The sequence below is a fragment of the Oryzias latipes genome, chromosome 18 (genome assembly GCF_002234675.1).
Source record: "Oryzias latipes chromosome 18, ASM223467v1".
NCBI lineage: Eukaryota > Metazoa > Chordata > Actinopteri > Beloniformes > Adrianichthyidae > Oryzias > Oryzias latipes.
The window spans coordinates 13304925-13322513 of record NC_019876.2 but is presented as its reverse complement, the minus strand read 5'-3'; the positions used below and the strand labels follow the sequence as shown (position 1 = coordinate 13322513).

Here is a 17589-nt window from a genome sequence, read left to right as displayed (position 1 = left end):
GTGAAGATCACAAATCATTGAAGAAAAAAGGTTCAGTGCACTGTCTAGTGGGTCTAGATGACCCAACTCCCAATGTTAAAGTGCCCAGGATAGCACAAGGGTTAAATAGCTCTTCAAAAAAAATAAACCCAGGTTATTCTTTCAACGTCATCCATGTCTTCTGAATCTCAGCAATGAGACTGTAAAAATATAGGTACTCTGTAGCTCCTTAAATTACCTTTAGTGTAAACATAACATATTACCACTGAGTCTATTGTGTCTATTATATTTATCCTACAGCATTTGGTTCTGAATAGCATTCTAAGAAAACGCTTCCCAAGGACCTGAATCTGCTTTCTGGGGTCCAGATGACCCCACAAGACTGCAACATTTACGTGCCTCCAAGGCATGTTTACGTTGGGAGTGGGGTCATCTGGACCCTACAAGAGAGAACAAGGGTTAGAGGCAATGTCTCAGTGTAAGAAAATGAACCTACCATCAAGTGAACCACACTTTTTCAGGGCGGCATCCACCACATCACCAGGACCGGGACTGAAAACACATAAATGGTCACACACGGTTTGTTACTACGTTTCCTAAGAGAACTTTTTATTCTGCATCGATAACAGTTTAGGTCAATTAGGTAAAAAAAAAAGATTTTCTAGCAAAATCAATTTTTTGTTTTGGTTCTGTATTTGGTCTTTCGGATCATAAATAAAACTCACTCTTTCTCTGAGAGACTGCAGGCTTCTTCCTCGTTGCTCCACACACAGCCCAGTCCTCTGGCTCTGGCGCAAACAGTACAGCTGCTAAACAGAGCACAGCCCTCAGCCTGGATGCGGGCCAGAGATAGAGGACTTCCAACCAGAGCCCAGCCCTAAAAAACAAAGAATAAACAAAAATAAAGTTTTTTTTTATGTATATAAGCATGACTTAGTTACACAGAAGCCTTATGCTCTACCTGATACAACAATATGTTGTTAACAGCCTCATTAGACGGGAAGACGGGGCTCTCCTGCAGTAATGTGGTGTTTTGTCCCACCACTGCCACCTTGTGGATCTCTCCACGGTCTACACAAGTATGAAGCCACATTTAAATACATTTAATGATTATAAAGGAATAATTTTGAGTCTTCAGACGCACTATAGTCTCTTTCATCACCTGTTCCAAGATGCAGCACTGCTCCACGGCCCGTCAGGGTCACGGCCAGCTTGGTGTACCCGATTCCCCTCCGCACCAGTACAGGCGCTGCAGTGACACTGTTCTCCATCAGAGGGTGGTCCCTTACGAACGTCAGCACTTTGTCAGGGAGTTTCAAGGAAGACTCAAACCCTTCAGCCTTTAGAGCACTGTTTAAACACTAAACAGGACACCAAACAGACGATTAGTGGAATTCTGGGAAAGAACAAAAAGACAAAAAACAGCACCTCCAGTGATTGGGACAATTGAGTACCTGGCCAGGCCTTGGTGTAGGAGGGGGTTCTGGGTTCATCCAGTTGTCGCAGTTTTTCTTCAGCTCTTTAAAAGAACCGTCCATAACTTTGTTGATATCCGTCAGGCTGAAAATGCACACGGCTGACACGTCTTCTGGCTCCCTGCAGTGAAAAATGAAAGGATGGCTTAGATTATAGAGAATTTTCAGTGAATTTCTTTATGATATAGGCCTTTCTTTGTAGAGAAATTTACTGGAAATTTACTTTTAAAAAAAAGAAAAAAAAATTGTTTTGGTGAGTCAGCTAAAGCTCAGGTGTAAGGCAACACTTCAACCGTGTGTTTAGAATCTATGATTAAGCCATTTCTGACCCGTTTGGAGGGTTAAAAAGAGTCTCCTGAGGTCAACTTATGTCTTAATCACAATTGCCCTAATGGGGAAACCCAGGCAGGAGAAAAACGGGCAAACCTGTACAGGTGGTCCGCAGGACATTTCAGTGAGCCTGTTCATACGCAGGGCGTGCTGCAGGGACCGGGTTGTAGTGAACACTTAAATAAGTAGATGAGATGCAGGCATGGCATATGAATTTTTCAACTCCTTCTGAAAGCTGCGCTCCGCACGCCCTGCATATGCCTCACACAGTCAGAAAGGCGCCAGTGCACACACCTCCATAATAGGGGTGCAGCAGATCAGGGCTCCTCCGTGATGCGTACAGATCAGTAACCTGGGTTCGGAACAAGCATGTACCGCGGAGCACAACTCCCCCTCCCCGCTAGCATGCCCACCGATGCATCATGTAAATCACTCGTTTACCTTTTCTGATCGACTGTAATGACGATGGCTTGGTGCGTTCACACAAGTTAGAGGCGGGACACTTGGTCAAGAGCGTGTTCGTAAACCTGACGCTCCCGCCGCTACAGTCAAGACATTTTTTAACCAGACCTCATCACTAATCATGGAAGACTCGGATGATGTATTTGTTTATGTTGAAGAGCTCTAGGAAGACATCGGTAAGCTGTCCAGTAAACCCAAAAATGTTCAGTGGCTGTACGGGTTCAAGTGAATGAAGAACGTGTCACAAATGAACCACGTTAAAACCACGGAAGAAGTATGAAAATAGCACATAAGGAACACGCAAATCCATGTAAAACATGAACCATGGGTGATTATTGCACTGTTTGTATGCAGTTCGTTAGGTATTCATGCGTAATATTGACACACAGTACAGACCAAAAGTTAGGACACACCTTACCATTCAAATGAATGGGAAGGTGTGTCCTAACTTTTGGTCTGTACTGTGTTTTTGGCCTGTACTGTATGTGTACTGCATACTCGATATAAAAGTTATACATCGCTGGTACATGCGTGACAAGGCCGATAGACATATGTGGAATGGTCGTGGAAAGCTACAGATTTGTGTATGCATCTTGCAAAAATGAAGAACAATTGTGCAAGATGTATATAATAATTGTGCATAAACTACATAGAATATACGTAAATACATGAATTATATAAATATGTTTATGTTTATATAATACACATAAACTGCGTAATTCTCGACCAACACAAAAGTTGTGAACAGCTCAAAATCAAATTTACATAAAGACCCACTAAAAGAATCCGCGCACATCAATGAATGACGAATACAAGAAACACTCAAGAATTATGCATTTCATTTATGAATCACGAAAAATGTGATGTACGGCCTTTCGGATTTAGCTAGCTGTATGTGCCATCACAAAAGTTTCTTTCGTAGCCTATTCACTTTTTTAAAAAATTCCAATATTCCTTAATATTTTGGTCCCATGCCTGTTCATAGGAATGATCGTGCAGTGCGCTTTTCAGCTCACCACTGGGAGCTGAAGAGTCCGTAGAAATGGGTGCTGCTGGGGTCGCCCGCAGAGTGTTGGACGGTGAAAACGTCCTTTAGGACGTTGAAGCGCCGATCGCTGCTTTTGTCCTCACACACCAGCTGTGCCTTCAGAAAAGTGGTCCAACGTCGCTGCAGAGTCTTCATCCCTCCTACGTCAGACTGAAAGGACCAACGATCCTGAGGTGAGGTCAGTTCAGCTTAGACGCATTCACACCTGGCTTAGGAGGTTACCTTGCAAACCCGAGCCACCCTGGGCACTTTGACTTTGGTGTATAGCTCATACTCTTTGGCCATCTCCGTGAAGAAAAAGTAGATTTTGTCATCGTCTCCGGTCGGATTGGCGTCGGCAGACGCTTCTATGAAGGCTGAGCTGACAAACTCTGGGTCTAATGAACACACACAAACACCAACCATGCTTGTTTTTGAGGGGGAAGCGTGACACGGGCAGAAAGTGAGCCAGAAGGGTAAACAAGCATGTCACCGTTAAGCCAGTTGATGGATCGCTCCGTTCGGATGCGTTCCTGCTCTGGGCCTGTTGCTCGGGAGATGTCAAAGAGCGTTCCCAGGAAGTTGCTGGTGGCTGCTGTGTACAAAATACCACCTGAAAAGCAGAAAGAAAAAGGGGGCGGCGTTATATCTAAAACTTGTAACAAACATCGGATGCTGTGAAACCCTCGGTTAGTTTATAATGGAGAGGATCTTACTAGCCATAACGGCCGTATAATGCTGAGCGGGCTCAAAGGGGCACTTCCCTTTCCCCGTCTCCGTTTTGATCCCTCCATCTTCAGTTTTCTCCAGAGTGAAGGAGGATTGCTCCTGCAGAGGGACAGAAAATAAAAGATCAAGTTAAAGTGAACATAATAGGAACGGAAGGAAATAAAGAAAAAAACTTAAAAAAGTTAAGAGATGTAAGAGATTAAGTTGGAACCAAAATTTGTTTGTAAATTTAAAAATAGTCTTAGTTATGATTGCTTAAGGCCGTATGACACAGCGACTACTTTTGCACATTTTCCACGTAATTAATTTCGGTCTTTTGTGATACATGCGTAATATACAGTACGTGTTTCTTGCGTTCGTCATTCATCGATGCTGTCGAGGGTTTCAGCCAACATGTCTTTATGTGAACTCAGTTTTGAGTCAAAATTTTTGGTCGGTTGAGAATTACACACTTTATGTGAATTTTACGTAGTTTATATGAAATTATTACGTAAATCTTACAGAATTATGTTATTTTTGCGAGATGCAAACCCAAATTTCTGGCTGTCCCCGACCGTTCTCCGTGTGTCTAACAGACTTTTCACGCATGTACCACTGATGTATAACTTTTCTATCATGTTTACGGCGCACATATCATGTTAAAATTACGTAAATTGACACATTAATGAATTGCATACAAACAGCATTATAAACACGCTTGGTTCATGTTCTACGTTGATTTATTCGTTCTTCTTCTGTGGTGTTAATATGGTTCATTCATGATATATCTGTGAAAATTTCACATAAAGACCAACTTTTAAAAATTTTCCACGTATATTCAGGTATGACCAATTTTCATGCAATATGTGCAAAATGTACGTAATGGCTTCATGACACGGCCTTTAGCTGAAAGTCGCACACTGAGTACGCAAAAGGGAAAATAGCAAACTATGCAATATTTTCTGAATTATTGCGCATTTTTTTAACTATATATGCTCAATATTTGTTGTATATTTGATCTACACTTTGGTAACTGGGGTGTCAACATAGAAAATCTGATAAATGTTCAACAGGAAAGAGCTTTGGGATGTATGAGTCACAGTCAACATAGATCTCCCTCAGATTCTTCATATAATTTGGGGAATTGAAATTCTTTGATTTACTTGTATTAGTTAGTTGAAAAATATTCATAAAAAAAACAACAAAATGTTAAAAATATTTAGAAAATATTTGCAAAAACGTAACTCCACCTTAAAAAAAACCTGCTTTAAATGAAAATACTTAGTGATGATGGAAAGTGTTGCATTTATGGAACAATCAAGAAAATGAATTTAAAGAATCAACTGCAGAAAAAAATGTATTTCAAACCTAAGCTACTAAATACACGTGAAACTTGTGATTCAACTAATAATAAGTCACAATTTTTAAAATATTGAATTAGGTGTCAATATTGTAATAATTGCACATTGATGCCATTAAATCAGAATTAGAGTGCTAAAGTTTTCTTCTGTTAAAAAGCGAACAAATCTTATCAAATGCTTTCTCCTCTGATCTTTCATGTTCATTTTTTTGTGTAAATAACATACATGTTCTCTTAAATTCAGAATAAAATAAACTACTTTCCTATACAATGAATAAAAATGCATTAAAACATTTAAAAATAGCACAATTAGGTTGCAATTTGATTTCAATTAAATCAAAGTTTTGCAATATATCATGTATATAATATATAATTATATAGAATATATATATATTATAATTCATCAAATACATTAAAAACAAACTAAAACGATATATGCACAAAGCAAAAAAAATTGAATTTTATAAGCATAGAAAATGCAAATAATATTAACTAAAAAAAGGAAACCTATTAAAAATATTAAATAAAATCTTGAAAATATATTAAAAATTAAGATAAAACAAATTGCAAGTTAAAACAATTAAAAAATAAAGTAAATTGCAACCATTGAAAATGTTATTAAATATTAAAGAAAATAAGAAAAGGAAAAAAAAGTACTTGAAAAGTGATCTTTTCTATCATTCATCGTCACTTTAACAATCAAAGTTTATTTTCAAAGCACTTTTTTTACACAAAGAATTTCAAAGTACCTTAGGTCAAAAACTACAGTGAGGGCCAAAAGTAGAGATTTACATAAATATATCAGAAATTGGAAAAGTTTGTGCTTAAGGGTTTATAACAGCAATTTGCATTTATTAATTTCGGTGTCATTCTCAAAACGTTTGGCCGTGACTGTATATAAAACAGGAAACAAGAAATACTTTAAAGGACAAAGTAAAAGCCTGCTGAAATAAACGGACATTCACCTGCAGGTGCATACAATGACGTTTTCTTTACTTCTACCATGACTGTAACAAACATACTGACCAGGAAAGCACAGTGGGGGTCAAAGGCGTAGGTGCCGCACACATAGATGCGACCATCTCCTAAGAACTCCAACAGACGGATGTAGTTGTTGCAATCCACCTGAAGGGGGAGACAGAGTCAAAGAAATGTTCAAGCGTCTCCACTTTTTTTTTTTTGTAATGAATACTGTGTTCAACCCCCATTTAAACAAAAGAGAAATCAACAAAAATAAAAAATAAAAAGTCAGGTTATTTGCTTTTGTGTTCAAGAATCAGAGTAAGTGGGAAGAGTGGGAACAGCAACGCGACATTTGAGATTCCCACTGCTACCAACCTCACTTACACAATCACAGGTGAAAGCTGAGACGAGTAAAGCATCAAAGCATGTGTGTTCCTTTCATTATATATAATCACCCAGAGGACATGCTTCTGTCCCTGAGGACGTCTTTCCTCCTCCCTGCCATGCACTTGGTCCATCGGTGATCGTTGTGGAAAAACAGCCACATTTCCTCTAACTAGTTACCAGAAAAGCATGACGCAGGTTTTTAGTTTTTTTCTTTATTAAAGCCCGGACTAGTTAGCAATGTCTTCCAAACTGCCAAAGCTCCAGCCCTGAGTCATCCTTTCCTTCAGGGATATGATTATATCTTTATTTTAGATCATGTTACCTGATTAAACCCACCCTGGCAGAGCGACACACAGCATCACTGTGCAGCACGGTGCAGCTGAGGCACACAGAGGAGGAGAGGACCAGGGCTCAGGCTGCCAGCACAGCTTGGATTAGATATTTCATCGTTGTTGGGTTTTTTTTTGCAATGAGTCTATTAAAAGTCTGAGGCCGCATCTCTGACTTCTGTGTGCATCAGGAATTGATTTAGTCATTCCGCTACAGAGCAACATTCATGTGCTAAATGAAATGTAAATGAGGCAGCCGCCTCTCTGTTTGCTGGATAATGAAGCCACACAAACCAGTAAATGAAAGTTGGTACTTTTCAGCGAAAACATCTTTTTTTATTTTTTTATCACTTCAGCTCCCATATTTTTGTGTGATGAGCAAAAACCAGCTGGTAAAAGTGACGCAGACTTACTGATTTTTCTATATGAACTCAGATTCTGATCATCTGTTGATCTACTGTAAAAGCCTTCACAGTGGTCTAATAATTATAATTATAACGTTTATAGCCAAAGCTAAAAAAAACCTGTAATTTTCTAGGACACAGTTTCTGCAGAGCAGCAGTAGTTCATTAGAAATTCTCCTAGGAGTTGTGAGCAGGTCTGTTGGCGTGGAGAAACCCCGGCCCCCATAACTGAGAGCTCTGTTCTCCCACTAGCTTAAGCCCCTCACAACCCAGACCTAACATTACCAGTGCAACAACAATGGGAGCTATCCAGCTGTAGAGTTTTAAACCAGATGAAACCAAAGACATACATGGATCGAGTCGTCTACAAGTGGACGCATCAGAATAGGGCGGAGCAGGAATTTTGCAACCCCTCCCTGCATATTTTCTATGTCACAAATACAATCATTTTTCTGTCTGCTCCTGATTCACAATGATATACTCACAAATACAATTTTAAGCTCAATTTTTTTCACATATAAGAGTATCTATCATCAGAAAAATGATACAAAAACATGTTAAAACACCATTTTTTATTGAAGTGGATCTTTACCATAAAACCTTTTTTCATGCACTTATCAAGAATTTAAGGAGGAATTAAACAAAAACAAAAAAAAATGGCTGGAAGGGAACAAATATAAATGATAAATGTTGGAATATTTTAGTGCTAACGGCATTAGCTTAGCAGGCTAAAGGCACAAGTTAACAACGCCTATGTCTACACCAATTTTTATATTTCGACATCCTAATTTCTGAAGTAACCTTTTTTCCCCCCGCATTTGCAGTTATGTGAATTATTTAATAAAAACCTAAAAAAAAAAAACTTGTGTTTCCCAGTTTCAAAAACAAATAAGAAAACTAGTAAAAGGACCCTACCAAAAGTTTTTTTTTCTATAATCTGAACTGTTTTTACGTGTAAAATTCCCTCTCTTCCTCTAGTAAAATATATTCATTTTAACTCTAAAATGTATATTTTTGCATGTTTTATCATTTTATTTTGTGTTTTCCAGTCACCTAGCTTTATTCTAGTTTGGTTTGACCTTCATCTTCTTTTTATTTGAAGCAGATTGCAAGGAAAATGATCAAGAAATCTCTGTAGGATGACTCCGGAAAAGACAAAAAGTGTTAACCGTAAGTAGTTAGGATGCAAACTCAAGCCGTGAGCCTTTTCTATGGTGTCCCTGGAAGGCTACAGTACATTTGTGACCTGATAGACCCTCTCAGACTCCTGCTGTTCTAGCATCACAAACCCACACAATCACACTGGCGCTCGTCCCAGAACTTCTCATCAGATGTCCAACGGTACAACAAGGTTAGAAAACACAGTCATCTGTTCAATAGAAATAACACCAAACAGTCTGGGTACAGAACACTACTGTAAAGATACTTGGATAAAATCAGTTACTTTAAAAATCTGTTTTATTTTGGGGTTTGTTTGTTTTTTATATGGAAGAATTAGTTCTACATGACTTAGTACAGTTGTTGCTGAGGAACCCACAGTAGTCTCGCACTATTTCCTCTCTGCCAACTTCCACCCAGAATCCATCCAATGTGGGTCCTTACCCCCACTGGACCCAGAGAAGACCTGGACTGAGATTAAAGCGACAAATATTTGATTCTTTAAAAAAAAAAAGTGACGTCTTCCAAAAAAGACCATTTTCACTCAGCTAGGTCTTACTGGAGGGCTAACAGGTCTTTTTAACGGGCAAACAAAGAATGAAAGAGAGACACCTGAACCTATTAGGACTAATATCTGTTCTGATTATTATAAACTTTTTTTTAAAAATCCCAAATGGTTCAATATTGTTAATTAATAATAATTCACCGCCAACCCAAATCCCAGCCTTGACGGCCAACGTCTTGCTGGTTTTCCAGAAATCCCACATTATATTCTGCTGATACCTGGTTCAGGTGTGTTCAGCCAATGAGGAGCTTCAATGGCAGATTGGTTGGAAAACATGTGAGACACTGGCCCTTGAGGTCTGGATTTGGGCACCCCTTACACAATTAAACAATTCCAACAGATTCTGAAAGCGGAGAAACCCGAGAATCCTCCGTACACACCTGACATGTGATGCATGTTTAAGAACTCACTGAACGCTCTTAAACGTTCTTTTAGCACACACTGTTGCTAATTGATATTAGCGCATGTGCCTAAGAGTATTGGTTTAAATTTTGTGAATCTTATTCCAGGCCTTTTCTTTTAAAGCTCTATTCCAATTTAATAATGAAGAACTGCTGTAACATAATTCCATCTGGGCAGAAACCATGATTATTAAAATTCCTCCATGATCAATTTTCAAACAGTTGGTACTTTGAAAAGGACGATACCCATACATCCCACCCAATTCCGAGTCCCTGATTTGTAAAAGTTCAATTCGTTTAACTTTTGCATTTTAAAATTGGAGCCCGAAAACGGACTTGAAAACTTGCGAACTTCAAGCTTCGCTTGAATGCAGGTTTTGAACACGGAAGCCCAAAAAGCACAAATACGTGTATTAAAGTAATGGGAGTGGCAACTTCAACGTGTTTTAATGCCTGGTGTGGAGATAGCACTAGAATGACTTTAATTGCGCTAATGATCAAAAAGTTGGAGTAATTCAAAGAGCGTGTCATTTCCTGTTGCTGGGGACAGCTCCAGTGTCGCCGGTGACACCTAAATAACACACGCTCTTTGACATACCGCAACTCTTCGACTGTTTACAAAATTAACGCAAAGCAGCTAATTCTGACCTATCACTACCACAAACTGTTACATAACTACACAAAGCCACTTTTCTCAGAATCAACTGATTTACATTGATGAACAAGCACTGTACAACTATAAATTGAACACACTCACACAAAAACAGATTCTCACCTCTGTTTTTCCTTTAGCCACACATGATTTCCTCTTGTCTTCTGGCACATCCCAAACAATCTGGAGAGACAGTGAGACAACAAACAGACCTGGATAAGTCGCTTCTAATTTTGGTGTTATAGCACCTTCTATCAAAGTTAATCATTTTCACACTACAATCCATTTTTCCACAGCTTTTTAAGCTCTAGAGAGGTTCTTAATTAGATCAAACATATTTTCTAGGCACTCAGTGGGATATCGAGTGCCTTGCCCAAGGACACATACATGTAAATGGCCGACGCCAATCTTCTAATTAGCAGACAACAGCTCCACCTCCTGAATCCCAAGTGACTTAGCAAGACGTGATCGGTAATTAATGTCACTGAACGTCTCTCACTGTACTCAGAGATTAGTAACTTCAGTGTCTTCATTTTGTCTGATGTAATGAAACAAAACATGTTTAATTTGGAAAAGTTTACTTTAATATGAATTGTAATTTCGTATTTTTTAAAGAGCCAACTGAAAGAAATCTGCATTCCAACATGCAAGCAAAGGTCTAACGGTGTGGGGGTAGTATCATGGTTTGGGCCAGTGTTACTGACTGGCAAAAAGTACGTCAACCCAAAAAAAAAAAAAACACATGACGATCACTATTAACTTTTTCTTTTATTTATTTTGGTGTTTACACTATTTTGTAGCATTATACGGTAGAACATTTCATATATTATCGTCTTGATGATTTTAATTACCTGTTGCCGGTCAGCAAAGCTGCCCCGAAAATGATGCTTCAACCACACTCTTGAAACTATGCTATCTAGAAATCAGAATTTTTCCCAGTTTTTTTATTAAATATATTTCATATCTTTTAGCAAACCACAAAACTGTTTTTAAACAGATAACAATGCTTTCCAAAAAGCAGACGCTTCTTCTTTACAGTCATGTGGACCATAGTTGTTCTAAGTTCTCCTGATGGTTGACCAAAAGATTTGAATATGTGAAATAGACTGGCTGCTAAAAACATTTTTAAAGGGTAAATGTTATATTTGACAATGTGCTAGATAGCAATTTTCCTAGTTTGAGATGTTGTATTGACGCTGATTATTAAGTCAAAGACATTAGATACAAATTAGAAACCATTTGCAACTTATTTTATGACATTTACCACATATCAATAAAAATGCCTTTTCATCTTCCAACCTTTCTTGGCTGCTGGTTGAGGTTGTTGGTGTCAACAGCCAATATGGCGTCTTTGGCGCCCAGGTAGAGCACGCCTGATGAACGGTCGAGTAGAAAGGTGCTGAAGTCGGTGACGTTCTTGAACATTTGTGGACCCAAAGTGATATCTACAAACCAGAGGAGAGACGTGAACTCAGGTTTTTTAAAAATCTGCACGGAAAAGAAAAAAGTAAGTTTTCCATCATGCATTGACGACACTTTAAGAAACTAAAGACAAGATTTGAAGACCACTCCTTTTTAAAGAGATTTAAAGAGTAACAACTGCTACAGCCCCCATTTTATTTCAACCAGTCACAATAACTCCTCTAATTCCTCACTTAATCCCACTTTTCCTTCTAATTTTACCCCTTTTCCCTCCTTTTTTCTATCTACAGAACACACACAACTCTGCAGCTGTTTGTTTTAAACATCCCTCCAGGGTTTTTTGCATCTGTTTTTGGAATATTTCACTCTTTCAAAATCCACTCCTGAGGAAAGCTAAAACTGAATAATGCATCGTCTTAATGTATAATAAATAATGAAGTCATCTTCTACATAATAGACGGCGTGTAATAACATCTATATTTGTTTTCTGCTCTGGAAACTGTGGCATGAATCAAATCCACCAAGCTTTTGAAGTCTTCCTCCTACTCTTCCCTCTGAACAACAAAGCATTGTGTGTAAGAGAGTAAAGGCGCTGTTTTTAAGAGCTTCAATGCTGAACTCTTTGAGTGCAAAAAAAGAAGATGAGACAGACAAGTTGAAGATGCAGCGATTAGAATGCATCAAACACAAAAACGCAACCTTAACATGCGCTAAAATACAAAACACAATGAGCAACAGGTAATGTAAGGACGAAACACTATGAACAGACATAATACATCATAATAGTAATATACTACAAGATTCACAAAAAAGGGGGAAATTGTAATGGATTATTTCATAGGCAGTTTATAAAATATTTCATCTGAACATATTTGAAAGGGATGTCGTGCCAACATCGATATCGGACGATACCGACACTGGAACAGACATACCTATACCAATACTGAAACAGACATACCCATACTGATACTGGAACAGACATACCCATACCGATACTGGAACAGACATACCCATACCAATACTGGAACAGACATACCCATACTGATACTGGAACAGACATACCCATACTGATACTGGAACAGACATACCCATACCGATACTGGAACAGACATACCCATACTGATACTGGAACAGACATACCCATACCAATACTGGAACAGACATACCCATACTGATACTGGAACAGACATACCCATACCGATACTGGAACAGACATACCCATACTGATACTGGAACAGACATACCCATACTGATACTGGAACAGACATACCCATACCGATACTGGAACAGACATACCCATACTGATACTGGAACAGACATACCCATACCAATACTGGAACAGACATACCCATACCGTTACTGGAACAGACATACCCATACTGATACTGGAACAGACATACCCATACCGATACAGATCCTGGAACAGACATACCCATACCAATACTGGAACAGACATACCCATACCATTACTGGAACAGCCATCCCGATAATGTCGATATGTTGAGCCAGTATGGTTATATCAGTTTGTCTGGAGTTTTTTACTCTCTGTACCCTATGCCTCCCTGCTCTCTGGCTTTAGGGGCCCCTGTGGCAGTCCTGCTGGCCCTGGCCCGGGTAGCGGATGTCATTGCCCAGTAGGCGGATTTTCTCTATCTGCTACCGTGCTGGTGTTGGGGGGTCCTGGCTGCCGCTCCTGCTGCGGCGGGGGTCTTGGTGTGGGGATGACTGGGTACTCTCCTGCCTTCTTTCTACATTCCATCATCCACTTTAGAAGAACATAAACACTCTCTCGAGCACAGGCGTTAGCTCACTTTTGCACAAATAGTTTGCGTGACTGAATAAAATGTTTCACACTAGTTAGTTTGAATGCATAGGTATACGTGTGTGAGCATTAGTTGTATTGTGTACATGTTGACACGTGAACATTTTTGTAGAAACAGGGATGTTTATAACATTTGAGTGTGTGAGTCGACAGGCCCGCTCCTTCTAGATTTGTATCACATCTGAACCTGACTGTAATCATTATAACCATCTAATATCGATATCGGACGATACCGAATCTGGAACACACATTTCAATACAGATTTGTCGTATTAGTGTCGGTATCAGATGATATTTGCATAATTTGAGTATATCAGGTATCGATATTTAAAAAAATCTACCGGTATTAGTCTGACTGTCTTCAGATAAACTTTATTTTTTAAATGTATACTTGTCAGTAATTATTCTGACTTTTTTCAAATATATTTTCAAAGTTTTAAAGTGATGCTTTTTTCTATAAGATGCCTTGCTGTATAATAAAAAGGTCAAGTACAATGAGATAGACCTCTAAAAGAAAAGTGCCTTTAAAATAAAGAAACAAAGAGGAAATCTGAACATAAACCTTTGGAGACTCTTGTAATTTCTTGCAGAAAGCTTCTAAAAAGAATGAAATCTGAGTTGACGAAGTTTATCTCATTTTTCATGTGATGAACTATTTTTACAAATTTCTTATTTTTGTTCCCACAATAATCAAGATTTCTTTGTCATAAAACTTGAATAACTTTCTTTTTCTTTAGATTAGAAAGCCGCTGTGAAAAATGGTTTTAAATGTAAAAAAAAAAAAATATTGGATTTTTTTTCAGATTATTTTTGTTTGCAGAAAAACCAACCTGGGTATCTTGAAAGAAGTTAAGTTTGTCCGCATTTGATACAATGACTTAGGCACACCCTCTTGTTTTGTAGAGATAAACATCCTTTACTTGTTAAATTTATAGAGGAAATTATTATTTTTTAAAGCTAAAACTCATCACAGCTTTTTCTTCTTTTTGCGCCGTTATTGTGAAAAACTATAGTTCAAATAAGAGCTCTTCATGATGCTGCAGGTTCATCCAGTTTTCCAAAAAATGATATGATTCGATAAGTTCAAAGATTATCAACAAAATTAGTTTAAAAAATGTTGATTTCCGTTTTTCTTTTATGGATGAAACCTGCAAAAATAAATGAGGATTTTCTATGAATCCCCACTCAGTGTCGACACAGTTTCCCACTTAGGATCCATCTGCTGCTCTGCCTGTGCTGCTCTCTGAACTGAAAAGAAAAAAAAAAGATCCCAACACAGTGACATCACCCTGTCCCTGAATCATAGACCATTCCTCTCCTCCTGAATCCATCCAGTCGGTCTGTGTTTCCCATAACATTTGACACAAACCCATCCATTAAGGGGACATCTGTTCAGCCAGAAGCCTCCAGGTAGTCCAGCAGGGCTTGTACTTCCTGGAAATCAGTCTGAGTGAGGACAGAGATGTGGAGGAACACAAATAATGCGTCTGAAGAACAATACAGCTGCTGATAAAGCCCTCACTATCAAAACTAAACATCTCAACCAGCTTGCAGCCAAATTAGGCTTCAAAAGACAACCGAGTGGCATTCAGGAAGACGACCATTACACAATCCCCTTCAGCCCCTTTTTGCAATTTTCAATATTTTTCTTGTCCTGCTTCTCTAACCTGCTCCTGATGTGGGTTTCTGTCCATTGGCTGCGGCATTGACTTGATGGATTAACACATACATGCACCCATGCGCATCGCAGCAGACGAGAGTGTTACTGACACGGGCCAAAGGCAAGATCTGCAGCCATGTCCTTGTGAACTCGTCCTCACTGGTTATGTAGGACACACACTGCCATGCACACGGGGCCACCACTTGCCCTCCACCCGAATGTCGGGAGATGATTCCTAGAGCGACACCATCTGCCCTTCTTACAGCCAAACACACACACACGTCTAGATCTCTTCCAAAAAACACAACTCGGTAAAGAAATATGGCGTTATGTTTCATCTTCTGAAGTAGTGTAGTGTAGAGAAGTAGTGTCCTCATTCTTTGGATAGTTTTGTGCAGACATTTGACCTAACACACAGTCGAGGCAGACAAAATGGCTTGTGGTTGTGATGTGCAACAAGATAAAAATCTCATGTGTTTATTTTAGTTTCCACATTATCGAGTACACTTGTAGTGTTTGTGGGTTTGAAGACAACCAGGCACATGCTGCAACACATCACAGCAGGCCGGGGTTTATTTATGGGTAATCTTTTTTTTTTTTATCTATGCATGGCTCCACAGAGTAAAGAAGATTATATCAGCGGTTAATAGAATGAGTCACACGTCCAAATGCTGCTTTAAAAGTACTCCATGCAATAAACTTCACAGACATATTCAGGTCCATTAATTGTGTCTATGGCTTCATTAACTCTTGAACAGAAATAACTTTGAACCATGTTTATGAGGCACATGCTATAAATTCAAACCAGTTTAAAATCATTCATGTTTAATTTTAGATGCTTTTCTCTTTATGGTTTAAAAATGTTACTAACCTGTCAGTTTGTCCGGTGGTGGGTCTCTTTTATTTCCATAAAATATACAGGACTTTTTTTTTTATATATTTTGAAAGTTATGAAAATAAAACAGCAAAAGACTTAAGAAAATCTACACATGCTAACTTTAATTTAGCTTTACTAGAACTTGAGATGATTTTCTTTTTTTTTTTTTGGGTTGTCAGGAGGTTATAGCACTCAGGTATGGTATAAGAATGGCATTTAATTTCATAATTTTTAAAGAGCCAACTGAAAGAAATCTGCATTCCAACATGCAAGCAAAGTTCTAATGGTGTCGTGGTAGTATCATGGTATGGGCCAGTGTAACTGACTGGCAAAAAGTACATCAACGCAAAAAAAAAAACATGACGATTTGTTTAGCTTGTATTTTGAATTTAAAATATTTTTTTTCCGTCTGCATCTTTGCAAAAAACAGGAATCTTTACAGAAAAGGTGAAAAGATTGCAAAACAGTTTCAAGTTGCATGAAATAAAACAAAGAATTCTGGAAGTCTAGTAAACTTGTCTTATAGCTCATTTTTTTGCTTGACTTTACTTAACTAAATATAACTTCTCTTAACCAGTCAGTTGCTAAAATAATTTCCTTCATAGGGGAAGTTTTAATAAATGTCACAAGAGAGAAAAATAATTTAAATTTGTATGATTTACAACCAAAACACAGTTAGAAATCTGTTAAATAGTACATTTTAGCTTGGGGGTTATTTTTCTGGCAATATGTCTATAAAAGCCTCAATCAAATGTGATCTAATTTTAAATGAAAAGATATGATTATTATTACCATGACAAAGAAAAACATTTAGGTTTAACAGAGACATTAGAAACTGCATGTTTCGTTTCTCTTTAAATGATGCACTTAAAAAATGTGACGACCTTAGAGTTCAAAAATGACTACTACGGGTATAAATGAATCTGTACTCCGAAAATGCAAAATTCTACCCCCTGCCATGAATCATTTATTCATTATACATTAAATATGACAGGGAGGCTTCAAGGGAGGGAGCCTGTGTATGTGTGGTGGGGGCTGTCCATTAAGGATTTAATAAACTGACTTGAGCTCTGTGGGACCAGCCTTGGTCTGTGGCTGCAGGGCATTTGGGAGAGTCTCAGCCAAGTAGGAAGTGATGAATTATACACCTCCCTTCTTCATCTGTCAGTCAAAACTGACGGGATGGGGAGAAGCGATGCATAGACTCACTCAGCCCCCTGCGGTACAGCTGCGTCATCTCCGCAGTCCCACACTGTACAGACACACAATTACTGCAACAATGATCCACTCAAAGCCTTTTGAAAGGCTCCAGCTGCAGCTTCCTCTGAGTTGTTTCACAGCGGCTGGGAGCAGGCCTACTTCAAAGGTCAACAGATTACAGCGGTTTAAGGTGAACTATCAGTGCACGGCCATTAGCAGGCAGACCTGCAGCATGGCCACACTTCCTCCCACAGTAAAGACATACTCTGTTTGAATGTATGCTGTTACATCATATTTTACATATCGTATATCCCCTGTAACCCTTGTGCTATCTTATGGGGTCCAGAGGACCCCACCCTTACATTGACGTGTTCTCCCTACCATGACAAAGGTGGATAAAGGTGGAAAG

General features: G+C 38.6%; 1 protein-coding gene across 3 annotated transcripts in view; it reads right to left on the bottom strand.

The window, feature by feature from the left end:
• The window catches only part of sema4f (ssemaphorin 4F), a 60372-nt gene that overhangs the window by 3434 nt on the left and 39349 nt on the right, over positions 1 to 17589 (bottom strand). For all 3 annotated transcript variants that reach the window (XM_023966007.1, XM_023966005.1, XM_023966006.1), the window contains 12 exons: positions 11500 to 11645; positions 10324 to 10383; positions 6368 to 6466; positions 3990 to 4101; positions 3767 to 3886; positions 3517 to 3671; positions 3263 to 3444; positions 1434 to 1575; positions 1142 to 1340; positions 941 to 1050; positions 705 to 856; positions 476 to 531 (listed from right to left, as the gene is read on the bottom strand). In XM_023966007.1, the coding sequence (XP_023821775.1) occupies positions 476 to 531; positions 705 to 856; positions 941 to 1050; positions 1142 to 1340; positions 1434 to 1575; positions 3263 to 3444; positions 3517 to 3671; positions 3767 to 3886; positions 3990 to 4101; positions 6368 to 6466; positions 10324 to 10383; positions 11500 to 11645 (1533 nt within the window). The remainder of the gene's footprint in view (positions 1 to 475; positions 532 to 704; positions 857 to 940; positions 1051 to 1141; positions 1341 to 1433; positions 1576 to 3262; positions 3445 to 3516; positions 3672 to 3766; positions 3887 to 3989; positions 4102 to 6367; positions 6467 to 10323; positions 10384 to 11499; positions 11646 to 17589) is intronic.